The 25,544-nt window shown below is 37.4% G+C and overlaps 1 protein-coding gene and 1 pseudogene across 1 annotated transcript in view; one reads left to right on the top strand and one right to left on the bottom strand.

Moving 5' to 3' along the window:
- Nucleotides 1-15,547, bottom strand: part of LOC114026653 — a 144,512-nt pseudogene extending 128,965 nt beyond the window's left edge.
- A 560-nt stretch (nucleotides 15,548-16,107) lies between these two features.
- The window catches only part of MBOAT2 (membrane bound O-acyltransferase domain containing 2), a 154,157-nt gene continuing 144,720 nt past the window's right edge, over nucleotides 16,108-25,544 (top strand). The window contains exon 1 of the mRNA XM_027840435.1: nucleotides 16,108-16,185. Within this exon, the coding sequence (XP_027696236.1) occupies nucleotides 16,108-16,185 (78 nt within the window). The remainder of the gene's footprint in view (nucleotides 16,186-25,544) is intronic.

The following is a 25,544-nucleotide window of genomic DNA, read 5'->3' as shown; positions in this document are numbered from 1 at the left end:
GTGTGTGTGTGTGTGTGTGTGTGTGTGTGTGTGTGTGTGTGTGTGTGGAGGTGATGGTTAAAGGATACTGGACTTGTAAAAAGACCCGGCTTCATGTCCTGGTCTGTTACTGACTAGCTATGTGACCTTGGTGAAGTTATCTCTCTGGGTTTTAATTTCTTCATCTATAAAATAAGGTTAATAATATTTGTCATACAGAGTTGTGGTAAGGAAAGCTTTTTTTTTTCACTTTTTCAATCTTGAAACTTGACGTATCATTTGTGAGATGAATGGGTTAGATTAGATCAGGGGTTCTTAATCTTTCTTATGACCCCTTTAGCAGTCTGGCAAAGTCTATGGACCCCTCCTCAGAATAATGTCTTCAAATGCATTCAATTATCAAAATATTTTTAAAAAACAAATTAATGGACTCTAGGTAAAGAACTTTTAGATTAGATGATCTCTAAGGTTCCTTCCAACTTTAACATTTTGTGATTTACTTGGTAAGCAATAATAGACTACTGAAAGTTTTTGATCAGGTAAGTAGTATTACCCTTGTGACTTAGGAATATTAATTGGTGGAGGGGAGGGAGAAGAAGAGAAGGTATTTCAGTAGGAATATAAAAGTAATTTAATTATTTTCAAGCTTCTGGTAATTTTATTTACAACTATTATTTATGTTTTTGAGCAAAGGATCTGGAACTTCCTTCTCCAGTACAACAGATTGTTAAAAATGTATTATAGTAAGAGTAGTGAAAATTATTAGGTCTTTTTTAAAAGTTTCTACAAGAGGTCCAAATTTACATTCTGCTACTTGAAGATTCAACATGGACAAGAATTAATCCATCTCTTTTCTTGACTTTACTGAAGTCTCTGTTTCAATTTGATTTTTTAAATATCTAGCTTACTTTCAAAAGAACTGACTGATTTTAAATAAATCCGGTCCACTATGAAAATTCAATTGTGGTATCCTGAAATAAGATGGCAGCTGACAAAATGAGTACTTTGATGGACTTGTAATTTCATCAGTGTGGGGAGGCGCACAGCTCAAGAGCTGGAAGGAGCCTTGAAGATCATCTAGTCCAATTCCCCTAATTTATAGATGAGAAAGCTGAGGCCCAGAAATGTTGACTTGCCCAATTTCACATCACTATTAAGTGTCAGACTCAGGATTTGAAACGTGTAACCCATCCCTGCCTTCTCATCTTGTGTGATTCTTGTCTCTTTCCTCCCGTATATCTTCCACAGGGGTTCTACCTAATGTTCTAACAATGTTTAACAATGTCTACCTAATATTTAACAAGTGCAAAGTTTTCAAATGAGAATGCTTGGTAATTTTAATGTAGATGGAGGTGAATGAGATACATGAATACAATAAAGAATTTTGGCAGTCCACTGAACCATTTAAAAATGTATTCACTTCTAATCTCTTTTCAGCAAATGGAAAGGAAGCTAAAACTTGAAGTAAGGAAAAGACAATTTTCAATAAAACACAGCAGTAATAAGGTAGAAAGAATAAGTGATTTGAAGTCAAAAGACCTGGGTTTGAATCCCAACTCTATCACTTATTGTGAGACTTCCTTTCTCTGACTCAGTTTCCTTATTTGTAAAATGAAGAAGCTGGACCAGATGATTTCTGCAGTCCCTTCCAACACCAAAATCCTACACAGGATGTAGTTCTAGATTCTCTTCTCTTTTTTCTCCTACCTGGGACATTTTAACAACTTCATTATGTGATGGTAATTTTTCTTGATATTCCTTGGCACAAGCCTTGAATGTTCATATACCTTAGCTGCCTCTCTAAGATGATAAATGTTTACCAAGCCCCTTCTAGAATCATACTCTAATGCCTTATAATGGTGTGGAGACAAACAAAAAGCAGCTCCAACATGGAATTCAAAAATGAGCAGATTTCTAATTCTTATAAAATCTTCTGCGTGGTTAGACTTTATTAGTCAGAAATGTGATATAATAACAACAATAATAGCAATAACAACTCACATTTATATGTGCTTTTAGGTTTGGGAAGTGCTTTACATAGGTTACCTTATTTGATCCTTACAATAACCCTGGGGGAAAGGTGCTATTATTTTCCCCATTTTACATTTGAGGAAACCGAGACACAGAGAGGATCACATAGCTAGTAAATGTCTGAGGCATGATTAGAACTTAGGTCTTCCTGAATAGACTATGCTCATACATTTATTACAGGATGAATCAATTAGAATTAACTTTGAATATTTGAAGCAAATTTAAATTTCTAATTTTGCCAATAAGATCATAGCTCTAAATTAGGAAGGAGTCTCAGAATCCATCTAATCCAGTTCCCTCATTTTACAGATGAGGAAACTGAGGCCCATGATGGTTAAGTGACTTGGTTAAGGTCACACAGGTAGAAATTAATAGAGATGGAATTTGAATGTAAATCTTAATTCCAGAGCCAGTACTCTGTATTTTAATATATAAAACAAAAGCTGATGAATGTATTATTTGCACATAGGAAAATCAGATTTTAAAAACCAATTGAAATGACCTAATATGGCAACTAGATCAGGTATAATAACATATACATGTATTTTATATATAATATAAAGTAATATGTTACTAATATATATATTTACTTTATTAAAACAAAATTCTAATCAAAACAGGAAACTTTAGGGGCAGATTAATGTAAAAGATACAAGAGCTGATTCTACTCCTCAATTAATTTGCTTCTTTTTATAACAATCCTATGAGGTACAAGTTTAAGTGCTCTCTTAAGGAAGTAATTAGGGATGGAAAACCAGATAAATATTAAATAAAAGGGAAGGCAGTTGCTTTATGCAATGAGAACAAGATCCTGGCTTCTATCCTAGAAGACTCTCTGATTCTTTGATTGGTGAAAAGCTGGACAGCAACCAAAAGAAGATGAATATTCATGAATTGTTTACAGGGACAGGAACAATGAAAGACATATAATGAAAGCTTAATTTTTCCAAATCGTTAATCAGGGAGTAAGCATTCTGGTCAAATGCTACCAAGGGTACATAAGCTTTCTAAAGATTATGAATTGATGCTTACACATACTTAACTCTAATTTTAGAAATTCCTTTGTCAATTAATATAGTTGCAATAGTTTTACTGTTTTTTATTACTTTTTGATCTATTATTGTAGGATGGAAAGGCTTAGAAATAGAAATCAGGTCTTTGCTAGGGGAAGACTTTGCAACACAGTCATCCATACTTACCTTTGCTGCTGCAAATACCAATGCTTTCAGGTGAGGTAGCCTAGAGGTATAATAATATGTTTAAATATGCCTTCCCCTTAGGTCATGTACAGAGTCCTCTATGTTTGCAGTTATCCAAGAAGGTAGGTTGTGCTGACTGCAGCAGCAATTTCTACAACCTCATACTTTATTTGTCTCTTGACATATGTGGCTAAATTGTTAAATAGAAGGAGGAAGATGATATTCCCATGACCCACAACCTCTTAACAATATTTGGAAGAGTGAAACTAAAAATTATGACTGGTTATTCCATCTACATCTTTGTTTTATGACAGCAAACTTTCCCAAACTAAGTTGAGATACGTTTGGATACATGTGATTTTTTTTTATTCTAGATTTCCATTAATTTTGGTGTTTTGTGGGTTTTAGTCATGGGCCATATTGTGAAATGTAATATTTTAAATTCAGATCAGAGATTGTTCATGTAAATTAAAGGAATATGGAAGGGAAATAGTTAACTTCAAAAAATTTTTGCAACATATTTGAAATGTTTGATAGCCAAGATACATAGGGAATTGATTATATATGTGTGTACATATACATACACACATACATTATACACACATACATATACACACATTCACATATATGTATATATGTGTATATATAGATATACACATACACATACACACACACACACACACACCTTGTATATGACTGAGAGACAGAGACAGACAGAGGGTTGGAAAGAGAAAAAAGAGAGGGAGAGAAAGAGAGATGCGAAAGGACATACTTCAGAATGGCCTCAGCTAATCTGGAAGCTGGAAGTGTTGCTGTTAAGGAGTAAGTCCATTTCAGCAGAATCAGAGAAGTCACCCAGCAGATCAACTAATTTGGTTGAGATATTGTGCCCAGTTAAATGTTAGTCAAAAAAGCATAGTTCATTTCTGCTTAGTAGTGGAAGCATCTGCTCAAAACAGAAACTACATTCATAAAAGAACTTTTATGGATAGTTCCTGAGACAGAAAGAAAACATTGAGGTTTATAGTTCCAGAATGGTAGATTACCCTGAGTATGTAAGTTTTTCTTTATTAACCTCGTAGTGGGTTTCTGTAAGTGTGTGTCTACCCTCCCCCAAAGCTGCCAAGTGCATTATAGTGTGTGCCCCAGGTTTATGAGTGAAGTATGATGTTTTTATTATGCCTATGTTTGTTTTATATAAGTATCTGTAATGTTATTGCTATTTCTTTTGCCTTATTGTGAAAATAAATGGTTATGTTTAAAATTTAAAAGTATCATTACTCTGAGTAGCTGGTTTTGTGTAAAAGGAAATACATCAGTAGGGGCTCAAGAAGTAGAGTGTTGAGTAGAGGAAATGAATTCTGTCTCAACAGGTTTACCCTTCGGAACCTGAGAGAATCTGAATGTAACTATATGATGGTAATCCTTCTCTGAGAACCTAGACTTCCCACTGTGATAACATGTTGTAGGAGAGATTTGCACACACCCTGTGTGGGAGGTGTTAAATGATACTGTTTAGGTGGCCACCCCCTGTACCTGTTACACTGGAAAGACTTGTATGAACTACTACAAAGTGAAGTGGGAAGAATCAAGAAAACAATTTATATACTAACTAGAGAATCGTAAAGGAAAATAATTTTGAAAGACTTAAAAATTCTGGTTGATGCAGCGACCAGTTATGATTCGAGAACAATGACAGTGATTCCATTTCTTGGTGAAGAGATGATGAACTGTAGAAACAGAATGAGACATGATTTCAAACATTACCAATACAACACAAATTTATTTTACTTGGATATAATTGTTATAGAAGAGGGATACTATTGGGATGGGGGAGAGTTGGAGGGAAGTGGAGGGGGGTAATGATAATGATTTTAAAAAATAAAAAGAATGTCAATGAAACTAGCACAAAAATACACAAAAGAAAGGACAAGGAAGGTCAGAAGGAGCCACAGATGAGATGGTAGTGTCAGTACTATCTTGTTAAAATTGATGTATACTTTTTAAAAATTGAGATACACATAATAGACTCACAGTTTTATATACAATTTTCCTTTTTATATGGAAAGTTCATGTTTGTTGATGACAGTCAAGTGATATTTTAAAAATATTTATTTTACAACTTTTAAGACAATCAGTATCTATTTTCTAAAGAAAAATAAATTTAAAAATCTGAATGAAAACCAACACAGTAACTGAACATGGGTCTTCTCAATGGTTACTTCATTCTCATTTCTGATGAACTAGTCCTCAGGCAAAAGAAAATGTAGGGACATGGTAACTAAAACCTTTATAGGTTAAAAACAGCTCTCACATTCAGTATCTGGTTTCTTGGGACTTGATACTCAGCCCAGAGAGTTATAAAGAGAAAGAACAGGATCTTAAAAAGAAGAGGGTGATGAAGGTCAATGCAGTAGAAGCAAGGACACCCACATCACAGTAACCCAGAATCTCAGAGTTGAGAGAGACCTCAGAGATCATCTGGTCTAAAACATACTTTAAAAATAATCACCTCTGTAACTCACTTGACAAATGATCCACAAATCTTTTTTTTTTTTTAAGATGTATAGTAAAGGGGAATCCACTGTCTACTGAGGTAATTGATTCTGTTATTGGATAATTTTAATTGTTAGGAATTTTTTTCTTAAATCAAGCCTAAATTTCCCCCTTTACAACTTCCATACATTATTCCTACTTCTATCCTCTGGAATCAAAGAAAATAAGTCTAATATTTTTCTCATGTAACAGCCCTTCACATAATTGAAGACAGCTATTGTATTGCCCCTTCTACTGGCAAAAGATGTGCACATCATTGTGTCGTCTTCAGATTTGGTAAGCATGATACTGGTGTTTTTATTTAAGTCATTGATAAAAATGTTACATATCCCAGGCCTACACAGATTCCTGTCCTAGAGACTTCTAAGGTAATCAAAATTTTAATGGCTACTCTTTAGATCTGTCCACTCAACAAGTTCTGAATCTAACTGTACTATCACCTAACTCACATTTCTCCATCTTGTAAACAAGAATACTATGAGAGATTTTGACCAAAAAAAGGAGGATAAATTATACCTACAGTTTTCCTCTGATTAAATAAATCTATCAAAAATGGAAGTGAAGTTGGTTTGGCTCTTTGTATTTATCATTTTGTTTTCTATATATTCATTGATACCATAATATATTTTGGAATATTGACAGGAGCTGAAGTCAAGCTCATTTGCCCTACTATGTGCAGACTTTATTCTCTCCCACTTTTAGAAACTTGGGAAGACATTTGCCTTTTTTCAATCCTATCTTATCTCTCATTCTCTTTCAAAGATCAATCTTTAGTGGCTATCATTCTTAGTTAGCAATCATGTCTGCCAGTTCTTTCATTACCCAACAATGTTGATCATCTGAGCCAGATAACATGAACACATTAAAGGCAAATATGATCCATTACTATCTCCTTATTTATCTGGGATATTAATGCCCTATTAGCAATTTTTATTCTGTCCTTTCCAGTTCAAAGATCACTCTGCTCAGCAGAGAAAATAGGAGCAAGAGTTGCAACATCATCAGTTACCATCATCCCATCCACTTTAAATAGCATTTCTTTCTCTTTTTTGATTCTTCTCCTTTTTCCCAATGATGAAAAATACACAAAAAATCTTTAAAAATCCTCAAAAAACTCTCACTTGAACCATCCATCTCTGCCACCTAACATCCTATATCTCTCCTCCTTTTCATGGTTAAACTCCTTGAGAAAGTCATTTACAATTAATTAATATCTTTACTTACTTTCCTTTCACTCTCTACTCTTTGCAGACCAGCTTCCAGCATCATTATTCAACTGAATCTGCTCTTTCTAAAAATGACCAATTATGTCCTGATTGCAATGTCTATTTGCCTTTTCTCAATCTTTTTCCTTGACTTCTCCAAAGTCTTTGGTACTGTCAATCACCCTCTTTTTTGGGTATTCTCTCCTCTTTAGGTTTTCACATCTCTCGGTTCTCTCCTGCTACCTGACTATTCCTCTGTCTCCTTAGCTGGATCTTCATCAAAGTCAACCCCATTAACCATGGGTATTCCCTGAGTCTCTCTTCTCTTTCTCTAACAAAATATAGCTTGGTAATCTTATTAGCTCCTATAGATGCAGTTATCGTCTCTACACTGATGATTCTTAGATCTATTTCTCCAGCCCTAACCTCTCTCCTGACTTCCAGTCTCATATTCCAAATTACCTTTTGGATCTCTAGGATGGATGTCCTGTAAACATTTTAAACTCAAAATGTTAAAAACAGAATTCATTATCTTTCCCCCAGAATATTCCCTTCTTCCTAACTTCCTTGTAACCGCTGAGGGCAAATCAGCCTCATGGCCTCCCAGGCTTGCAACCTAGGTGTCATCTTCAATTCCCCACTCTCTTTCACTTCTCTACATCCAATTTGTTGCCAAGACCTATTTTATCTTTGCAACATCTTTCAAATATTCTTGCATCTCTGCTTCTATGCTTGCACTACCACAGTTTAGACCATCACTTCCTCATGCTGAATTATTACAACAGTTTTTTGATTAGTCTCCTTGCCACAAGTTTCTCCCCACTCCAGTCTATCCTCCACTCAGATATCAAAGTGATCTTAAAGCATAGGTCGGAGTATGCAATTCTCCTTATTTAATAAACTCCAATGGCCCCTTATCATCCCTGGGATCAAATAGAAATTATTCTGACTTTTAAAGCCCCTCACAGCCTGATGTCTTCCAATCTTTCCAGTCCTCTTACATCTTACTTCCCTCCATGAATTCTATGGTCTAGAGATACTGGCCTCCTTGCTCTTTCTTAAACTATTTCCTCCGATTCTGTACATTTTTAATGGCTGCCCCCTTGCCTGGAATGCTTCCTCTTTACCTCCTTGTTTCCCTGGAGACAATTTTTCCTTGATTTTTTTCAGTTATAATCCTACCTTGTGCAAGAGTCCTTTCCTGGTTCCCTTTAATGATAGTGTCTTCCCTCTATCGATTATCTCCAATTTATCCTATATATAACTTATTTGTATATTGTTGTTTGTATGTTGTTTTCCCCATTAGATTATGAAATCCTTGAGATCAGGGGTTGCTTTTGTCTTTCTTTGTATCCTCAAAGCTTAGCATATTACCTGACACATACCAGGCACTTGATAATAACTTGTTGCCTTGAATTGAGTAGAAGAAAGAAGCTAGAACAGCTGGAGAGAATAACATCTACTTTGAACTCTGGCTCTATTGATTTCAAAGCAAATAAGCTTGAGAGGAGAAACATCTCAAGGGGCAGTCTACTGCCCTCTCTGGTTTGAGAGAGAGACACATAAGGGGAAAAATAAGCTGCTGTGAGATAGGGCTTAGCTTTGCTGGGAGACAATGAGAGAAAACTATCTCCTGCTATTTAAAGGGTTGTAGAAAGATTCTGTGACTCTATTTACTGCTAGAGAGAAAGGCACACCTTAGAGCCTCGAAGCAGATCTGAGGACCTTGGCAGTCTCTCTGACTTAAGGGAATTGTTTATCACTGAAAAAGCCTAAGATTCTCAACACCTTGCCAAGGGAGGCTATGTGTCAAAAGAGTTTGTCGTTTATAAAGTGGGCTGTGAACAGAGAAATGGCTGTGCCCAGGAGGAGAGCTGTGAGGACCAGAATGGAATGGAGAGCAGATGTGATTTTGTCCAGCAGGTGACACGTATTCCAGACTCTTCTCTAAAGAGACCAAAGACATCAAGGCCTGTCATCCAAATTTGCCATGGATGATTAAGTGTTCCTACTCATGTGCCTCCCTACTAGATTTTTGTAAGCACTTACCTGATATTCTCTATGGACATTATGTTCATTGATAGGAAAGAATGACCTAGGTTTATTGGTAGATTGTTATATTGTCTTCTATTGCATAAAAATCATACTTATTTATGCTCTTGCCTTTTATTGAGTGCATATTATGATCATTCATGATTTTGCCTTATCATTGTTTCATATTTAAGAGTTGATACAATTATTGTGACTGATTGATTTGTGAAAATGGCATAGCAGTGGGGACTCCAGAGATATTGTCAAATAGTAGAAGTGTATTTACTCCCACACCCACCACCTCATCCCCATCAGACCTATATCAGAGTTACTTCTAGGATTCTAAGAAAGAATTTGAGTGGTAGCCATGTGGTGGCTGCTCCTCTGGAGATACCACTCCAACCTGCTGAAATAAGTTCCCTGAGAGAAGGCATTTACCCTTCAATGAATGCTTTTTCATTCATTTATTGTCCATCATAATCAAAGTACCACAGTATTAAGGTATAGAATAAATAAAATATATGCTCCAATTTGCCAGTTTTAGTGAAATAAATACAGGTAGAAAAGACTAAACAAACTACTCAGAAGAAATGTAAGTAAGGGTAAGCTGGCAAGAAAGGATTTTAGCAGATATCAATTACCATAACCATCTTATGAGTCATTACATTAAAGTAACACTTGTAGGTTGAAGTCTTTTAATGTGCTAATTTCCACAGCCAGAACTAACAGAGGAAGTTGGGGCTTTGCCTAAGGCACTAATGTACAGATGTGGGCTTCCTTCCTTTCGCATTCCAGCTCTCTTTCAAAGCCCAGAGCCTCTCATCCCAGAGTCCCATGATTGTTAAGCTCCTATCCTGAGACTCCTCTTCCCACTGGGGGAAGGTAGGTGACCTCTGATGTGTTCCTCTGGCCTGGTGCCTTTCACCACATAGGACATCAGAGATCAGCAAGGACTTGGAAGTGAAGAAGGCATACCTAGCCCCTCCCAATAGTAAACTCACACTTAACCTGATTTATTCCCTACAATCTACCTTTTCAGCTCTTCCTCTAGAACCTCTAGAACCCTCCTTTATTATCTAAAACAACATTAACAACTGTCCTTCATCCTAGATCTCTTTCTCTTACATTCCTTTGCCTTGGAATACTCACTAAAACTTGTTTTATGCTGGCACCCTTCCCAAGTCTGGCTATTTCTTTTCTCACATCATGACATGTAGGACCAGAGAAAGTGACATACTCCTTGTTCCCTACCATCACTCTCAGAACTTCTCTCTAACACCATGTACTCAGGAACTACCTCTCCTACTTCACAATTCATTCTCTTCTTGTCTAGATCCTTGTTATTGTAATCTATGGATAGTCAAGTCACTTTCTTCCTTCTTTACTAAGTTTAGTACCTGCTTCACAATCTTCTTTTCCACCTCAGTCCCAGTTATCTTCAAAAACTCTGATCTCTTAGTTTTTCAGCCTTCCTTATCACCTTTCTACTTCAACCACTCACAGGAATGGTCATGCCTTAGACACTCCTCACTCTCCCTTTTCCTTTTCCTATGCTCTGGACCCATGGGCCAGAACTAATTAGGCTAATTTCTGATCATTGCCCACACAACTCACTCTAGGACAATGGCTCCATGCTAATATAGTTAATATACTAAGCCTAGAGTATTATGTTATATTTACAATTAAAAATAATATTAGTGAATTATTCATCTTTAGTATTATCATGATAATCTTACTTTTCAAAGTCTTTTAACACTTTCCACCTAATTTTATCCTCACAACTGGAACAATCTTGTTAGGTAGATAGGGTATTATCATACCTGTTTTGCAGATGAGGAAATTGAGGCATAGAGAGATGAAGAAATTTGCTCAAGATTTGTGGCAGAGCCAGGACTAGAATCCAGGTTTCCTGACTTCCAGCTCTGTTCTCTTTTCACTAAACCATACTCCCATTCCCATAATTTATATGTGCATATATGTATCTATATCTGCACACATAATACATGTCACATTTTCTGACATGACCTTAGTGGTGGTTGTCCTTTGTGCTTGAAGAGGACCAAGATGACATTACTATGTTAGAATCAAGGTGCAGTATGTCTGACAGTAGCTGATCAGACCAAAACGAGCTCAGAATGCTCTACCACATGTCAGGCATGGATGGTCCACAGGACCATTTGAGTGGAGATGTCTCTAAATTTGCACATCTTATGTTGTTTTGAGCTACTGCAATTCTGCTTTGCTTATAGAGCACAGCACCTTCTTTGATGAGGGCACACCATGCTGGACAGTCCTTTGTCAGTATCTCCCATGTCACGCAATTAATTCCAAAGTTCTTCAGAGAGACTCTTAAAGTGTCCTTGCATCACTTCTTCTGACTACCATGTGAGTGTCTTCCTTGTGTGAGTTCTCCATAAAACAGTCTTTTAGGCAAATGTACATTTGGCATTTGAACAACATAGCCAGACAATCAAAGTTGTGCTCTCTGCAGTAGAGTTTGAATGCTTGCAGGTTAGTTTAAGAAAGGACCTCAGTGTCCAGTACCTTATCCTGCCACGTGATCTTCAGAATCTTCCTAAGACGATTCAAATGAAAGCAATTCAGTTTCCTGGCATGGTGCTGGTATACTGTCCAGGTTTCACAGCCTGGGGTCAGCAATGGGATCAGCAAACAGTTCCGTAGACCTTCAGTTTGGTAGGCAGTCTAATACTCTTGTCTCTCCCATACTTTCCTTTAGAGTCTCCCAAACACTGAGCTAGCTTTGGCAATTTGTATGTCAATCTCATCATTTATGTGTATATCTCTGGAAAGTATACTGCCAAGGTAAGTAAACTTATCCACAGCATTCAATATTTCTCCATTTGCTGTAACTGATGGTTCCACATATGGATGGTGTGGTGCTGACTAGTAGAGAACCAGCGTTTTCTTGATGTTAATTATTAGACCAAAATTAGCACAAGTAGCAGAGAATCTATCCATACTTTGTTCCATCTCAGCCTCAGAGGCTGCACTGAGTGCACAATCATTTAAGAACTAAAAAAACTATGCACCAATTCTCCCTCCACTTTAGTCTTGATTAGCTTTTTCAAGTTAAATAATTTACCATCAGTGTAGCAGCTGACCTTGATGCCATTTTCATCCTTGTTGAAAGTGTCTGACAACATTGCTGAAAGCATCATGCTAAAAATCATAGAAGCAAGCATACAGCCTTACTTCCCTTCATTGGTGACTGGGAAAGTGTGAGAGCATTGTTCATCATCCAGAACCGGGGCAAACATGCTGTCATGAAAGTGATATATGATATCGATGAACTTAGGGCAACCAAATTTTGCCATAATTTCCATAAGCCCTCATGACGGGCAGTATCAAAGACCTTGGTCAGATCATGATGTTAGTAGGCATTGAGTGAATTAAGAATAGAGCTGACTTCTGAGCCAAGAAAGACCTGGTACATACTGGCTATGGAACCTTGAGACAGGAATTTAACCACCCAATACTCTAGACAACTTTGAAAGACTATATGAGTTACAGAGAAGGTATCATCTTATATGAGGGAGTTTTCTCACTTGGGAGTTTCCTTTACCTTTGAAATCTCAGGTCCAGCCCCAATCTCATTGTTAGACAATTTTTTTAAACTGGAAAATCTCATTAATAACAGGTGCTGCCAGTGTTACACCACCCTATCCATCACTTTCATTATAGCTTTCATTAGAATATGGCTCAAGAGTGAAAGATGATTATTTTTTATATCTCTACCATCTCTTTAGGCTGAGTCAAAGACACAGTAATCTAGTGTGGATTCAAGTTGTATCACATAATTTAAAACCCCCAGCAATGATCAATATCCATATGTGAGTTACTTTGATACCTTGAAAAATCCATGTTTGCAACAGTAGGGTTATTCCTCCATGCCTTTTGTTTAATTTTTAAGTTGTATTCAAACATTTATTTGAAATTTTATTTTAAAAATTTATTTAACGAAAATTTAAATCACTTCATGCCTTTTTAATCTGTGCCATTCTTATAAAACTTTTCCCATAGATTCTCTACTTAAAATTCCCTGATGCACTAGAGGCCTTCTTCTCATTAAAAAAAATTATTTGTAGGGAAAGGAATGTATGTATGTATGATGTAGTGCATAGAAAGATGTTTTCAGAGTCGAAAGCCTGGGTTCAAGTCCTACCCCCTACACATATAGACTATGTAACTTATGGCTATTGGCAAGTCACCCTACTCCTATATTGATAGAAGCAGTTTCCTCACTGGAAGTGAAATCTGAGGTATAAACAAACAAAAATATTCAGGAGGATCACTAGTATTATCAATCTGTTGCCTCCCATTCTTACTACATGACCAGCCCATGAAGGATTATTCCTTTCCGGTTATATGTTTTTGAAAATGTGTTTAATGCTACTCCTTGAATGCATGCTATTGATGGTAATACTTAGTAGCTTATTCATGCCCACTAGGCATCTTCCTATTACCTTTGGGTTATTGGTAATTTTAAGTCTTTAGAGACTATGACGTTCCACAATATGTAGGCATGTAGGAGGAGACTGTTATAGAGTCATAACATTTCAGAGTTTGAAACGGGCTGTGAAGTTCATCTATTCTAGTCCCTAATGAATGTTTGTTGTTGAACCAGTATCTGACTAAGAACCTCCTCTCCAAAAAATGACTATTTGATCTTCACTTAAGGACCTCAAGATAGGAGGAACCCACCACTTCCCATGGAAGACTATTCTATTTTTGGATTGTTCTAATTATCAATGTTTCTGAAGATTATTAATGATAATGCAATGGCCTTTTGCAGAAGTGAACCATTTGGGGGTCATTGAAAGGACTATACAGTTTTTCAACTGCAATCTATTTTGATCTCCTCTGCAATTCTTGCTCATCGTTCATCTGCTATGCTCATACAAGTAGATATATACAGCTAGACCTATAAATTTCTCTGTCTCCTCTCCCTCTCCTCTCCCCCCTTTATATCTCTCTGTTTCTGCCTCTCTTTTCATACATACATACATACATGCATACATACATATACATATATATATATATACACAACCTCTGGATGGGGGCAGCCTATCAAGTAAGTTCATATATATGTATATCCAGCTGCATGCCATAGTTTGGGCATATTAATCTATTTTTTCCATTTATAACGTCTGTGATAGGTAAATTTCATATTATGGAGAATTTCACTTGGAGCCTTGATAATGTTCCGTACTTGGAGGCAGTGAGTACAATGTCATCTGTGAATAGGTGTACTTGGAGAACTTCAACATCAAAAGAATGCTTTAAAAAAATACTTCACTTGATACCAATACTCAGCTGTAATGTGGAACATTTTCTATAGTCTTACCTTAGTCTCATGTAACCATTGACTAAAGAGTGCCTTAATGGCTGCATTTTATTCTGACAGAAGAATCAAAAAATGATTGACACAGTGGGAGCTTATATATTGGGAGCCTCTATATTTCTCATAGTGTGCCTAGTGATATATTATCTGCTGCAGAAAATAGTGGATGAAAGTAAATTTGTGTGGCATCTGCAGAGAATTTTTGTGTTGACAAAGAGGGGTCATGCTTTAAACTGTAATTTTAAATGTAAATTTATTGATTTTTAAAGCCTCCTATTCAAAGTACTCCTATTATCTTCCCTTTTAAAACAAAATCCTGCAGGCGTAATTTTTATGTCTTCAGTATTCTGAAAGGTCATGACAGTTTATTGTCTCAATTAAAAAAGATGTAAATAGTTCATAAACAAAGATGAAAAGCCTAGAGACGTTGAAAGCTTTGGACACTGCCAAGTTTAACAGGAGAGTTGCAATGATGGGGCGGGGGTGGAGGATGGGGGGGTGGGTGGAGGAAAGAGACAGACAGAAAGAGACAGAGAGACAGAGACAAAGATTGAGAGAGACTGACGACGGACTGACTGACTGTGGTAGGACAATTCTTCCTCACAGTGTTGGGCATTTAATTCAATTCTGTTGGCTCCATAAAGATTAAGGTTTAATCTACCAAGGGCGGCTTCCCTGGGAACACAAAGTATAGTTTAGCTCTAAAATCCAATCTCTCTCAACATATGAACCACCAGGTGGGGGATGGGTGACGGAGAACGAAACATCAAGAAGCAACAGGAGTTGGTTTTCGATACAGGGCTCTTGACACCTCGAGCAGGGGAGGAGAGTTTGGTGGTCTGGAAGCAGCGTCCACCCCTCTCCAGCTTCCTCCTTAGCCGAGCCCCTCGACCTCCAGCATAGGATTTAGAGTCGGAAGGGACGCTCGGGATCCGAGCTTCCCTCACATCTCCCTTTGTGTGCCTGCCACCCCATTACCCTTTGTTATCCATAGCCCCTCCCAGCAAAGAGGGGGGGTGTTGGGGACCAGACTAGGAGAATGACTTTATTTATTGTTTTTAGGGGGGCGTCCGGTAAGAAAGCCCAAGGACATCTTTCACAAACCCGAGTCCTCCACCCCCTTCATGCTCCGGCTTTTGCGAGGGAAAAGGCAGCGCGAAGTGGGGTGGGGGGAGTGAATTCATCCCCACACCCAGACGCTCCCCTCCCTCCCTTATTAGTTAGCGTCCTCTGATTGGCTGAGGGGGTCTGCATGTTGCGCTGGGATTGGGCAGCGGGGCTGTCCGGCGCGTGAGTGTGGGAGCTGGGGAGGGGGCGTTGGCAGCCTTTGAAGGTTTTTTGGGGGGAGGCGTCGGAAGGGGAGGAGGCCCAAGGAGCCGGGCCCCCTGAGCCCGGTCTGGCCGGGTCGGGTCGGACCGGAGGCTGTGTGGATGACCTGGGGGTGTGGGGTCTGAGGCGGGGCGGAGCCTCGGAGCGGCGGAGGCCGCGGCCGAGAGAGGAGGGACGTGCCTGGTCACCGCCCCCTCCTCTTCTCTACCCCCTCCTCCTGCAAGCTGCGAAAGGGGCCAGAGAGGCAGCAGCAGCAGCGGCAGCAGCTCCATCCCCATCTTCCTCCTCCTCCTCCTCTTCTTCGTCCGCCAGCAAGGCTTCCTCCTCCTCCTCCTCCCCTTCCTCCCCCTCACCTAGGGAGCGAGCGAGGGGGCAGACAGGAGGGCGGGCGGGCTGGGAAGAGGAGGCTTCGGCCATGGCTACTACCACCAGCACCACCGGCTCCACCCTGCTGCAGCCCCTCAGCAACGCGGTGCAGCTGCCCATAGACCAGGTATCCCCGCGGGGGTCGCGCTCCCCACAACTCTCCCTCTTGCCCCGCCCCCGCCCCGCCCTGCTGGTTCGAGGTGCTACTAAGGGAACGAAGTCGGGGCATCGGGTGGCATTTTAGTCTTCATTCTCCCTCCCCCAATTAATTGCACAGGAATCTGGGGTGGGGGTAGGTCAGAGGAACATTCTCACTCCTCCACTATCCAGTGTGCTTCTCCACCGGAGTAAGGGAGAGGGCGATAGACCTGTGATTGTGCAATCACAACGATCCCCTCTGTGCCCGTCTGTCGTCTCCAGTCTCCCCAGCCCCCCTCCCCCTCCCCGCCCCCCCCCCCCCCGCCTTGGCTCGCGGGCGGGGGCCGGGGATGGGCAAAAGTGCCTGTTCCAAGCACGTTGTGGCGGCTATTTATAAGAGACGCGCGTGGATTTGGGGGGAGGGTAAGGGTGGTGGTGATGATGATGATGATGATGATGGAAATGTGTCTCCCTTCCCTGCAATGGGGTCCCGGCAGGGTGCGCGCACCCCAAATGCCTAGCCTGTAGCTGCTTTCCTAGCGATGATGTGCCCGGGTCTGTGGGGGTGCCGAAATCGGAGTTTGGGGTACTCGCGCGCATCTGCCTCGTTCGCCCAGCTGTGCAGAATGGAGCCTCCAGGCCAACCTCCCCCACCCCCCAACCCCTGCACGGGTGCACCTGTACGGGTGCACTGGAGCTTCAGGGTGAAGCTGTCAAGTGAGGGGATTCCGGAGGACGGATGCATGTGTAGGTGTACTTGATATTATTGAGCCTTGTTACACTTTTTAAAAACAGTTTTCACGTCCTACTGTGATAAGCGAACAGGCAGCAATTTTAGGAACATTTTGGGGTAGGGAGAAGTAAGGCAGAAAAGTGGAAGTCTGGTTTTCCAGCAGAAAAATGCGTTTAATTTTTTCATCTAAACGGAACCCACAGAGGACTCTGATGTATACGTGCATGGATAGAATTTACATGTATCCTGATATTACCTTACGTGGAGAAGAAATATTGAGGAATAGACGGTTTCAGGAAAGCATCACTCATTTTATTCAGAAAAAAAAAGTTTAAGTAGTGTTATTTATGAGGAGAGGCTTTAGAGGTGTTGCTAATTGCAGACAGGTTAGAGAATTATTCCTATTTCCAGTCCAAAGGTAATTAATTTTTAATTCTAGCTTAATGTTATTACAAATGTTCCTTGATCTGGTAAAGCAACAGGGCTTTCTTAGATAAATATTACAGGGTGTTCATGATTTGACCTTGATCTTTCATGTGTTGCTTTCATTGATGTCAGGAGGAATTTCACATATGGTAAGAGGAAGTTAAGAGATGACCCCTGTGTTTGAAGCTGCTTCTTATGAGACTCTTGATCTCCTAGAGAATATGTCAGTGGGCTTGGCAAGGCTTTAAGGAATACCGAGCCCAGATAGGCAAAAAGTTAAAGCTTCTTTGAAATCTTCTGAGCATTTGTTTCATTAATTTGAGTTAAAAAAAAAGGGTTTTATTATTTGAAGTCCAGCATTTGCTGGTTTTTACGTTTTTAAGTTTCAACTGAACTTCAGTTGAGTTGTTTTAATTAAAAGTAATGGAGTAAGTGCTTAGATTACACCAAATAGTTTTTGATTAGTAAAAACTAAATTTAAAATGACGTGCCAACCTCCCAAACCTTCTGTAGAACATCAGTAATGCTTAGCATTCTTATGAAATATGTTTCCTAATATTAATCCTGTGGTGCAGGAAAATGTTATTCACTGCTGTTGACCCAGGAGGTAAAAATTGAATTTATAGGTAAAGAACAAGTCAGAACCCAATCCAATGAAAGTTACTTTGTCTTTTTAAATAGTTTCTAATTTAAGTTCTGTGGTTTCCAAATGGTGGAATATGACTTTGTGTCTCACATCTTTAACTTTACTGAGTTGCTGCTTCTGTCAGCCAAAGTGGGGTGTGTAGCATGTAGTGTGTATCAAGAATTGCCTTCATATCTGTGCAGTAGCCAGCTGATAACTCTTGTTTTCTTAATCACAGCTATAGACAACTTCCACCTTCACCTGTTGTAATGGCAATGAGTGAGAAAATATTCTTTCCTTGTTAATTTAATATTTGCATATGAATTTTAACTTTCACTCTTTTAGTTGTTTTTTTTTCTCTATAATAGACTTTTTGGAACTTGTGTTGAAATCAGCAGGATAATCAAGGGGAAAAACAGGCTTAAAAAAGTCAAATTCTTGGCCTTCTATCTATAGGTGATCTCTAAACCCTATGACGTTTGCCTTTCTCTCAGAACCTTTGACTTAATAAGTTAGAATCTTTTGTCTTTATTATAGATTTATTTAATCATGAATTTGGATTGTGGGAGAATTTAATTTTTTCCAATTAGATATTGAGGGAGAATATAGGGTAATCTGCATAGGATCTTTTTTATAGTGGTTATAAAAATTGTTTCTTTGAATAGTAATGTAAACTAAGTAATAATTTAACCTAAATATTACCCAAATGTTTAAAAAATTGATGCAGCTTTTTAAATAACTGACATTTCAGTGTTGTAAAAATATTCATTTTAATACTAAAAATACTGTTAATCATTATTTGAACATCAGACACCCATATATATATATATATATACACATAAGTACATATGTATGTATACATGTTTACTTGAAAAGGAGCCTTTAACAAGGAAAAAAAGAATTTATTATCACAGTGAAAACAGTGACTTAGTTATAACCAAAATGGTGTGAATCAGTATAGGCTAACCTGGGAAATGAAAGGTGTTAAAATATTACCTGTTAGTGTGTGTTAATTTTGTTTCAATTAATTTTACTGTACAAACTTAGGAAATTATAAAATACATTGAAGGTACAAAGAAGCAAAGGCACATCAGGGGAAGAAAAATAACTCTTCATGGCATTAATGAGAAATATAGAATGAATTAGGATTTAAGTAACATAAGAAAATAAGGAAGGTTGCAGAATCAAAGTTGCACAATATAAAAAAACATGGAAGAGTTGAAAGAAAATGTTTTATTTAAGAATGAAGATGATGAAGTTGACGAGTCTTACTTGAATTGATTTATGAATTTTATTAATATGAGTTCCAGTATTGTAATTCCATCTTCAAACTGTCATCTTGGATGACCCCTGTTTTGTATATTTCCTTAAATTCACTAGGCAGGGCGTTTACCCAGTTTATTTCACTAATTTATTCTTACCAAGCAGGAGAACAATGTGGGGATATGGAGTAGTGGCTAGAACCTTGGCCTCAGAACCCCACCTCTAACAAGTACTGGCTGTGTGACCCTGGGCCAGTCACTTAAGTGTTCTAGATAATTCTATTAAGACAGTAAATTGCTGAAAAGATGCTGACCTGCATTGGGGGAGGTACTGTGTAGATCTGGGAGTCCCCTATAGGAAAGAAATCTCAGTCCAGGCCCTAACTCTGCTCACAACAATAAGATCTTATTTAGGTGAATCATCTACCCTGTGGTATCTAGGAGAAAAGCAACTGCCATCTTTCTTTCGTGGCCTTAAAGTTTAAATAAAAACAAATATGCAGATAAAGTGTATGAGGCTTAAAACATGCAAAGGATTCAGCATCCTTATTACTTTCTCCAGACCTTGTACTGTGAATTTATTTCCAAAGTTATCAGTAGTGGATGGATATTGATTAAAAAAAAGGTTCATAGACAAAGTTTTAAGGATAAATTTGAAGTAGAAGCAGTTCTGCAAAAATGACAGGATGAATGTGCATTCTAAAAGAGAATCAGCTTATGTCTTTGACCATTAATATAAGTGTATTCTAAAGGCAATCAAAGGACAAAATGAATGCAAAAATGAGATGAATAATAAGAGAGAATAGATATTCCTAGATGAGCATACTTTTACAGTGCTTTTAACTGCTAAATTTTTAGAGGGTGGTAACTTGCTTGTAACTTATCTATCCTTATAATTATCTGAAGAATTTCTAAAGGGGAATTCACCTTTCCATGCTTTTGTTTTTCAGCCATTTTTTTAAGGAACCATTGGCGTTAGTGCTATCACAATTGAGTAGATGTCTCTGTAGTCTGATATTTAGCGTGGCATGTTCGGCAAAAAACCAGTGAGGAATGGTTCAAGTGAGAGTGTGGGGTCACTTTTTTTGGGAGACCATGCTAACCCCTTGTTTTTTGTGTGTTTGAGTAGGTATGGTTTGATAAAGGAAGATAATACTTGAAGAGAAGGAAAGGAACCCCTTAAATTTTTTACTTTACATTGATTCCACTTCATTCTGTAACTTTTTCATATGTTTTATACATACTTTTATTTTAAATAATTAAGCTACTCTTAATTGCTTTTGCTTCTTGGTTATAAACTGCATTTTCTGTAATTTTTGGAGTTTGTAATGTATTGTTTTTTGAAAAAAATGCTTCAGTCTGTACTCCAGAGTTTATCAGTTTTCTTTGTAGGTGGATAGCATTTTACAGAATTAAGTGCTTTGGAATTGTGATAAGTATTTGTATTGATCAAAATAGCTAAGTCTTTCACAGTTGATCCTCATTACAATATTGCTATTATTGTGTACAATGTTCTCCAAGTTCTACTCACTTCACTTTGCATCAGTTCATATAAATCTTCCCAGGTTTTTATAAAACCATCCTCTTCATCTTTTCTAACAACACAGTGGTATTTTATCATAATCTTATACCACAGCTTGTTCAGCCATTCTCCAATTGATGGGCATCCCCTCAGTTTCCAATTCTTTGCCACCACAAAAAGAGCTGCTATAAATATTTTTGTACATATAAATGCTCTGCTTTTTTTCTTTGATTTCTTCAGTATATTGACCTAGTAATGACTGTGCTGAGTCAAAGGGTATGTATAGTTTTATAGCTGTTTGGGCATAATTCCAAATTGTTTTTCAGAATGGTGGGACCAGATTACAGCTCAACCAGTAGTACATTAGTGTGCTTATTTTCCATATCCCCTCCAGTATTTATTTTCTTTTTATGTTATGTTAACCAATTTGATGGGTATGAGGTGGTACCTCAGAGGTGTTTTAATTTGCCTTTCTCCAATTATTCATGATTTAGACCTTTTTTTTTCATATGACTATTAATACTTTTGATTTCTTCTTCTGAAAACTACCTTTTCATATCATTTGCCCATTTCTCAATTGGGGAATGGCTCTTATTTTTACAAATTTGGCTCCGTTCCCTATACATTTGAGAAATGATATCTTTATCATTGTATGCTGTAAACAATTTTTCCCCCAGTTTCTTGCTTTCTTTCTAATTTTGTCTGTTGGTTTTGTTTGTACAAAAACTTTTAAATTTCATGTAATCAAAATTATCCATTTTACTTCCCATTATCCTCTTTATCTTTTGTTTGGTTGTAAACTCTTCCCCATCTATAGATCTGATAAGTTATTGTTTCCATGCTCCATTAACTTTCTTATAATATCGCCCTTTACGTTTAAATCCTGTGCCTTGTTTTGAGCTTATCTTGGTTGTATGGTCTGAGATGTTGGTCTGTTCTTAGTTTCTGCCAGACTGCTTTACAGTTTTCCCAGCAGTTTTTGTCAAAAAGTGAGTTCTTGCCCCCAAAGCTTGGATCTTTGGGTTTATCAAACACTAGATCACTATGTTTATTTACTATTGTGTATTCTGTACTTCACTGATCCACCACTCTGTTTCTTATTAGGTACCAGATTACTTTGATGATTACCACTTTGTAATATGGTATGAGATCTGGTACTGCTAGGCTGCCTTCTTTAACTTTTTTTTTTCATTGATTCCCTTAATATTCCTGACCTTTTGTTCCTCCAGATGAATTTTGTTAATTATTTTTTCTAGCTCTATAAAATAATTCTTTGGTAGTTTGCTGTGGCACTCAATAAGTACATTAATTTAGGTAGTGTTATCATTTTTATTATATTGGTTTAGTCTACCCATGAGCAATTACTATTTCCAATATTGTTTAGATTTGTCTTTATTTGTGTGAAAAGTGTTTTGTAATTGTGTTCATATAGTTCCTATGTGTGTTTTGGCAGGTAGACTCCTAAGTATTTTATATTCTGTGCAGTTATTTTAAATGGATTGTCTATATGTCTTCCTACTGTATTGTAATGTATTGTTACTTGGTACTTATTGGTTGACATCTAACCAATTATGTGACCTTAGCTGAGTCACTTCACCTTTGCTAGGTCTTGGCTTTCACATCTGTAAAATTTGAAGGTATTGAACAAATTGGTGTCTCATCCCTTCTGGCTTTTGTGTTCTCTCACTATAAACATAAAAATTAATTTCTATAAGGTCATTGTTGTTGTTTGTCCTTCATTCTGGAAGAGGAACATGACATCAGGAAGGTGAATGTCCTGAGCTGCAAGTGAATTGGATTTAAGTGAGGGAGGGCTGTGCAGAGTCACCAGTCTGACTTTCTCCTCTGAAGTCATCTGGATCCAGTGGCAAGATACTGATCAGTACAACTGGAGATGGCCCCCTTCTGTAAGGTTATATGAAATCCAAAGGCTAAAAGTAGCTAGCTGATAGAATTTAATGGTCATTTTTTGGGAATGTTTAGAAGAGGTACCCATTCATTTATGGCTCTTACTAGATGACCTCTGCAATCTCCTCTAATGCTAATATTGTGTCTTTTTAGGGGGAAGGGCAGGGGAGTAATAATGGAAGCTATAGAAGTTTTGAATTAAAAGCTTATTTTTAACTTGTATTCTTGACATTAGGTGACTATAACGCTTCCCAATAGATCAGACCTGCACAACTTGGTAGTAGGTAGGGGCCACAATTAAATAAGCTAAACTTCTTCAGATGGCAGATAGGTTTTTAGCCACTCACTTTCCAAATAAAGGTATAATTAATGATTAAACTATTTTGCAAATAAACCATATTTTAAAAAGGGAAATTTCAATTAATATCAGTTAATTACACTTATTGCTTAAGATTTTTATTTATTATGAAATCACATTAATGTTAAAAAAATTACTTTGCTAAGCGGTACAAATTTTAATACACTTTTCAGGTTTTGTTACTATTTACATTTAGTGATGACCGAAAACAGTGAGAAGATATGACTCTCACTCCTCTCAGAACAGAGACAGATTAATATTGGTTGGTTGCCGTGAGTCATGTGACAAACAGGAGACAGAGTAAGTAGTGGCAACCCACCCACCAAGTTACATGATGGGCACAATAGTGACTGGAGGAAGGTGGGTTAAGCGGGGCATGGACAAAGCATTCGTTACGTCTTTACTTTCTTTTACATTCTCTATATTTTTCATGGGCCGCCTGAAACTGTTTCGTGGGCCACAAGTACCGCACAGACTGTATGTGGAGTTTCAACATTTTTTGGTTAGAGATATCTGTTTCATTTCCACAGAGTATGCAATCGTTGGATAGTGTGGGGGCATTGCTGGATTGATGGCAATGTAATCTTCTAGGCCTGGGGTGATGAAATAATGTGGTGGTAGGCTTACAGTAAAAATTTCATATTAGAGTGAAGAATGATCACAACTGTTAACTGTTCTTCCCACTTTGAAGAGAATTTCTGATAAAGTGTGAAGATAGATAGGGTGGATGGGGAAATATCTCTGCTAACTCTTTTAAGATCTATGATTTGAGGTTCTGAGATTTACTAGAAGATTCTGATCCACTTAAAGGATCTCCATTTTGGTTTTCATCATGGGGGACAATAGAAATATATTGTATCAAGAAGTAGCCAATTTATAGCATCAGCAGGAAGAAGCAAAAAGTAAGTAAAATATACAAATACAGAAATTCGATGAAGGGAGTGTAAGTACATCTTTGCCTTTATTCCATTATTTTACTTTTTACTTCATATAGTTATCCTTTTGTTCTGTTCTTATTCTTACAGTTATTTATAATAAAAATCAATTATTCAGAACTCTTTTTTAAAAATTTACTTTTGGGGGATGTGCCACTTTCAGAAGAGGCAGTCTTCAGTACAAGCTTACATTGGCAATTTATTTAAAAAAAAAACAAACAACACACACATACAACTTTCCAGGGGCTCTCCTCTTGTCTGCATAAGTCTGGTTGTTTACACCTTTTTTGTGTCCATGATGCACCTTGATACGCTTTTATAGTGAGATTCATTTTAGTGATTATTAAAGATTTTTATTTTTTTATTAAAGATTAGAGATTTTAAAATTGATTATTAAGGCAGTGTGATAAAGTAGGAAAAGTACTGAATTTGGGAGTTAGGGGAACTTTACTCTTGCCCCAGCTTTGCCGCTGACTAGCTATATAAACCTAGGTTAGTCACTTTATTTTTCTTGAATTCTGTTTTATCAGGAGTTAAATAAAAAAGTTGTACTAGATCCATATTTAAGTAAGACAGTTTTCTGGATTTTTTTCATTTGTAAAATGAGAGGGTTGGACTAAATTATCCTTAATGTCCTTTCCATTTGTTTAGTATTTTGTGTTTTCTAAATCAGAAGAGTAGACTGTATTTCTGAGAAATTTTTGATAAGGCATGGAGCAAATGTGTGGTTTTCTGCCCAATTAGAAAATGCAGTTAACCAGGCAACCCCATATCCTGAGCATGTTATAGTCCATCAGATTTTAAAATCATATTCACTTTATTCATAATCAAGAAGTTAATTTCTTTTTTTAAGAGGCAATTTCTTTTGCATTTTTTCTTGCAAAGTCACTTCCTTTTATTAATTCTTCTTTCAACTTTCCTCTGAAGTAGAGAAATAGGGAAACTGAGATACAAAGGTTGGCTGGATTTAGCTAGGGTTAGAATCCAATTTAAAAGAATTCATTTATTTACTTTCATTCCCAAATATGCAAGATAGGAATAGTACAATGAAGGAATATATTTTATTTTTAAAAAATTCTGTTAGATTTCTGAGTATGGGTTGAAACGAATATTTTGTGAGAATTTTTCTTTATCATTGATAAGGTTGACGATACAGGTAGGATGGATTTGGTTTTAGAGGAGCTGGCTTCAAATTATATCTGTATTGCTTAATATTAGACTCCCATAGTAACTAGAGTGACCTCAACTTTAAAATGAGAGGGTTGAACTAGAACAACTCTAAGGTACCTTCCAAGTCTAAATCTTCTATCCTCATTGTGCTTAGAGAATTTTCAGATGGCCCAAAATTGGAAGAGGTAGCTAATATGATTGTAGCAGATTGGAGATTCAGAAATGCTTTCCACAGGATTGATATTAACTTATCTAATTCTTTAGGGCCAACTGTAAAAATTTGCATTTAGGTTTAAAAAATCAATCTTACAATTTCTGTGGGATGGTGGGTCTGTCAATGAGAGATGGAGAAAGAAGAAAGGACAGGAGGGGAATCTAATCTAGTAGCAATTCACTTTACAAAGATTAA

Source organism: Vombatus ursinus, unplaced genomic scaffold (assembly GCF_900497805.2).
Source record: "Vombatus ursinus unplaced genomic scaffold, bare-nosed wombat genome assembly UNPS02014841.1, whole genome shotgun sequence".
In the NCBI taxonomy this organism is placed as follows: Eukaryota; Metazoa; Chordata; class Mammalia; order Diprotodontia; family Vombatidae; genus Vombatus; species Vombatus ursinus.
The sequence above is the reverse complement of the archived record's forward strand: the minus strand, read 5'-3'. Positions and strand labels throughout refer to the sequence as shown.